Source organism: Apaloderma vittatum, unplaced genomic scaffold (assembly GCF_000703405.1).
Source record: "Apaloderma vittatum isolate BGI_N311 unplaced genomic scaffold, ASM70340v1 scaffold35161, whole genome shotgun sequence".
NCBI lineage: Eukaryota > Metazoa > Chordata > Aves > Trogoniformes > Trogonidae > Apaloderma > Apaloderma vittatum.
The window spans coordinates 5,757-7,697 of NW_009697986.1; the positions used below are offsets into that span (position 1 = coordinate 5,757).

At 53.4% G+C, this 1,941-nt stretch overlaps 1 protein-coding gene across 1 annotated transcript in view; it reads left to right on the plus strand.

Moving 5' to 3' along the window:
* Nucleotides 1–1,941, plus strand: part of ZFHX3 (zinc finger homeobox 3) — a gene marked incomplete at both ends in the record, with an annotated part of 8,027 nt that overhangs the window by 1,569 nt on the left and 4,517 nt on the right. Inside the window, one exon of the mRNA XM_009877837.1 lies at nt 1,009–1,941. This exon is cut by the window's right edge and continues 12 nt beyond it. Coding sequence (XP_009876139.1) covers nt 1,009–1,941 — 933 coding nt within the window. The remainder of the gene's footprint in view (nt 1–1,008) is intronic.

The window sequence follows — 1,941 nt, forward strand, 5'->3', positions numbered from 1 at the left end:
CCACAGCCTGTGTGACCTCCTCTGCTCTCCTTGCTCAGTCGCCGTCCCAGCTCGAGTACAGGCTCTGGGCAGACAGCCTGGGGAGCCTGAGCTGTCGCCGTCCTTGTCCGGCCCAAATCTCCTCAACCTTCTTCATTGCCACGCTGTGTCATGAAGGCACAGCTGTAAATCCATGGCTGTTTAGTGCTGGCTTTGTGTGTGATGCGAGAGCATCCCAAAAACACAGTTCTGCATGGGCAGAAGTGTCTGATCTCAAACCTGGCAGGGAAGCAGTGCCAGACTTCCTTTGGTGACCTCCTGGAAGGTCCGTAAGGAATCTGGGATTGAAGACAGTCATCTTTTCCAGGCAGACGGCCCCAGGGCAGTGATGCTGCTGGGGAAGCGCTGGCACTGCCAGGATAGCTGACACTGCCCCGGGCAACGGGATCCCTTTTTTGGCCTCTGCCCCTATCACGGTGTCTTTTCCATCAGGACTGTGCTCATAGACCCTGGAGAGGTGACAGTGCGTGGGAGTGCTTGCTCCTTCTTCTCTCATCCTCTCTCAAGCAGCACCCTTTGAGCTGCTGCCAGCAGGACCTGAATTCCATTCCTGTTGTTTCTAGCTTTGATAGTGCCAAGACTCAAGCAATACGTTCAGTTTGATGAACCTTCTGATTGGTAAATAGGCAGGAGATCAAAGGAAAACGGCACAGACAGACAAGTGGCTGAATGGCCGTCACTTAAAAGGAAGAATTAAAGGTGATAAATACACTAAGGGAATGTATGTGTGAATCCTATCCAGATATTCAAAGTGGGCAAGAAAGTAAGTTGTGCAGGTTTATGCAGTGATCCATAATGAGGGTAGTGTGCTGGTCTTCAAAGAAATGAATGGAGACAGAGGAGAAGCGTGAGAAATCCCTGTCATCTTCCACATTAAAAACCACAGGGGGTTAGGGACACCAAGCGGGTGTTGAACCACCCTTGTGAGCTGGTGTGGTTTTCAAGTTTGCTCAAATTTTGTTTTTGCAGATATCTCTGAAGACTCAGGGAAGAGTCTTTTGCCATCAGAAGGCACAGAGCATAGTGGAGATCCCAAAGCCGCTGCAGCTGACCAGGGCTCTGCCAGGGAGGACTCTGGGTTCCTGTGCTGGAAGAAGGGCTGCAGCCAGGTGTTCAAGAGCTCGGCAGCCCTGCAGACGCACTTCAACGAAGTTCACGCAAAGCGGCCTCAGCTGCCGGTGTCCGACCGCCACGTGTACAAGTACCGCTGTAACCAGTGCAGCCTGGCCTTCAAAACCATCGAGAAGCTGCAGCTCCATTCCCAGTACCACGTCATCCGGGCGGCCACCATGTGCTGCCTCTGCCAGCGCAGCTTCCGAACCTTCCAGGCCCTGAAGAAGCACCTGGAAACCAGCCACCTGGAGCTGAGCGAGGCTGACATCCAGCAGCTGTACGGCGGTCTTTTGGTCAACGGGGACCTCCTCGCTATGGGCGATCCCTCACTTGCAGAAGACCACACTATCATAGTCGAGGAAGATAAGGAGGAGGAGAGCGACTTGGAAGATAAGCAGAGCCCGACAGGTAGCGATTCGGGGTCGGTGCAAGAGGACTCTGGCTCAGAACCGAAAAGGGCCTTACCCTTCAGGAAGGGCCCCAACTTCACTATGGAAAAATTCCTAGATCCATCTCGCCCTTACAAGTGCACAGTCTGCAAGGAGTCTTTCACGCAGAAGAACATTCTCCTGGTCCATTACAATTCAGTTTCTCATCTGCATAAGCTGAAAAGAGCCCTCCAAGAGTCTGCTACTGGTCAGCCCGAACCCACCAGCAGCCCCGACAACAAACCTTTCAAGTGTAACACCTGCAACGTGGCCTACAGTCAGAGCTCAACCTTGGAGATCCACATGAGGTCTGTCCTGCACCAAACCAAGGCCCGTGCTGCCAAGCTGGAGGCGGCTGGTG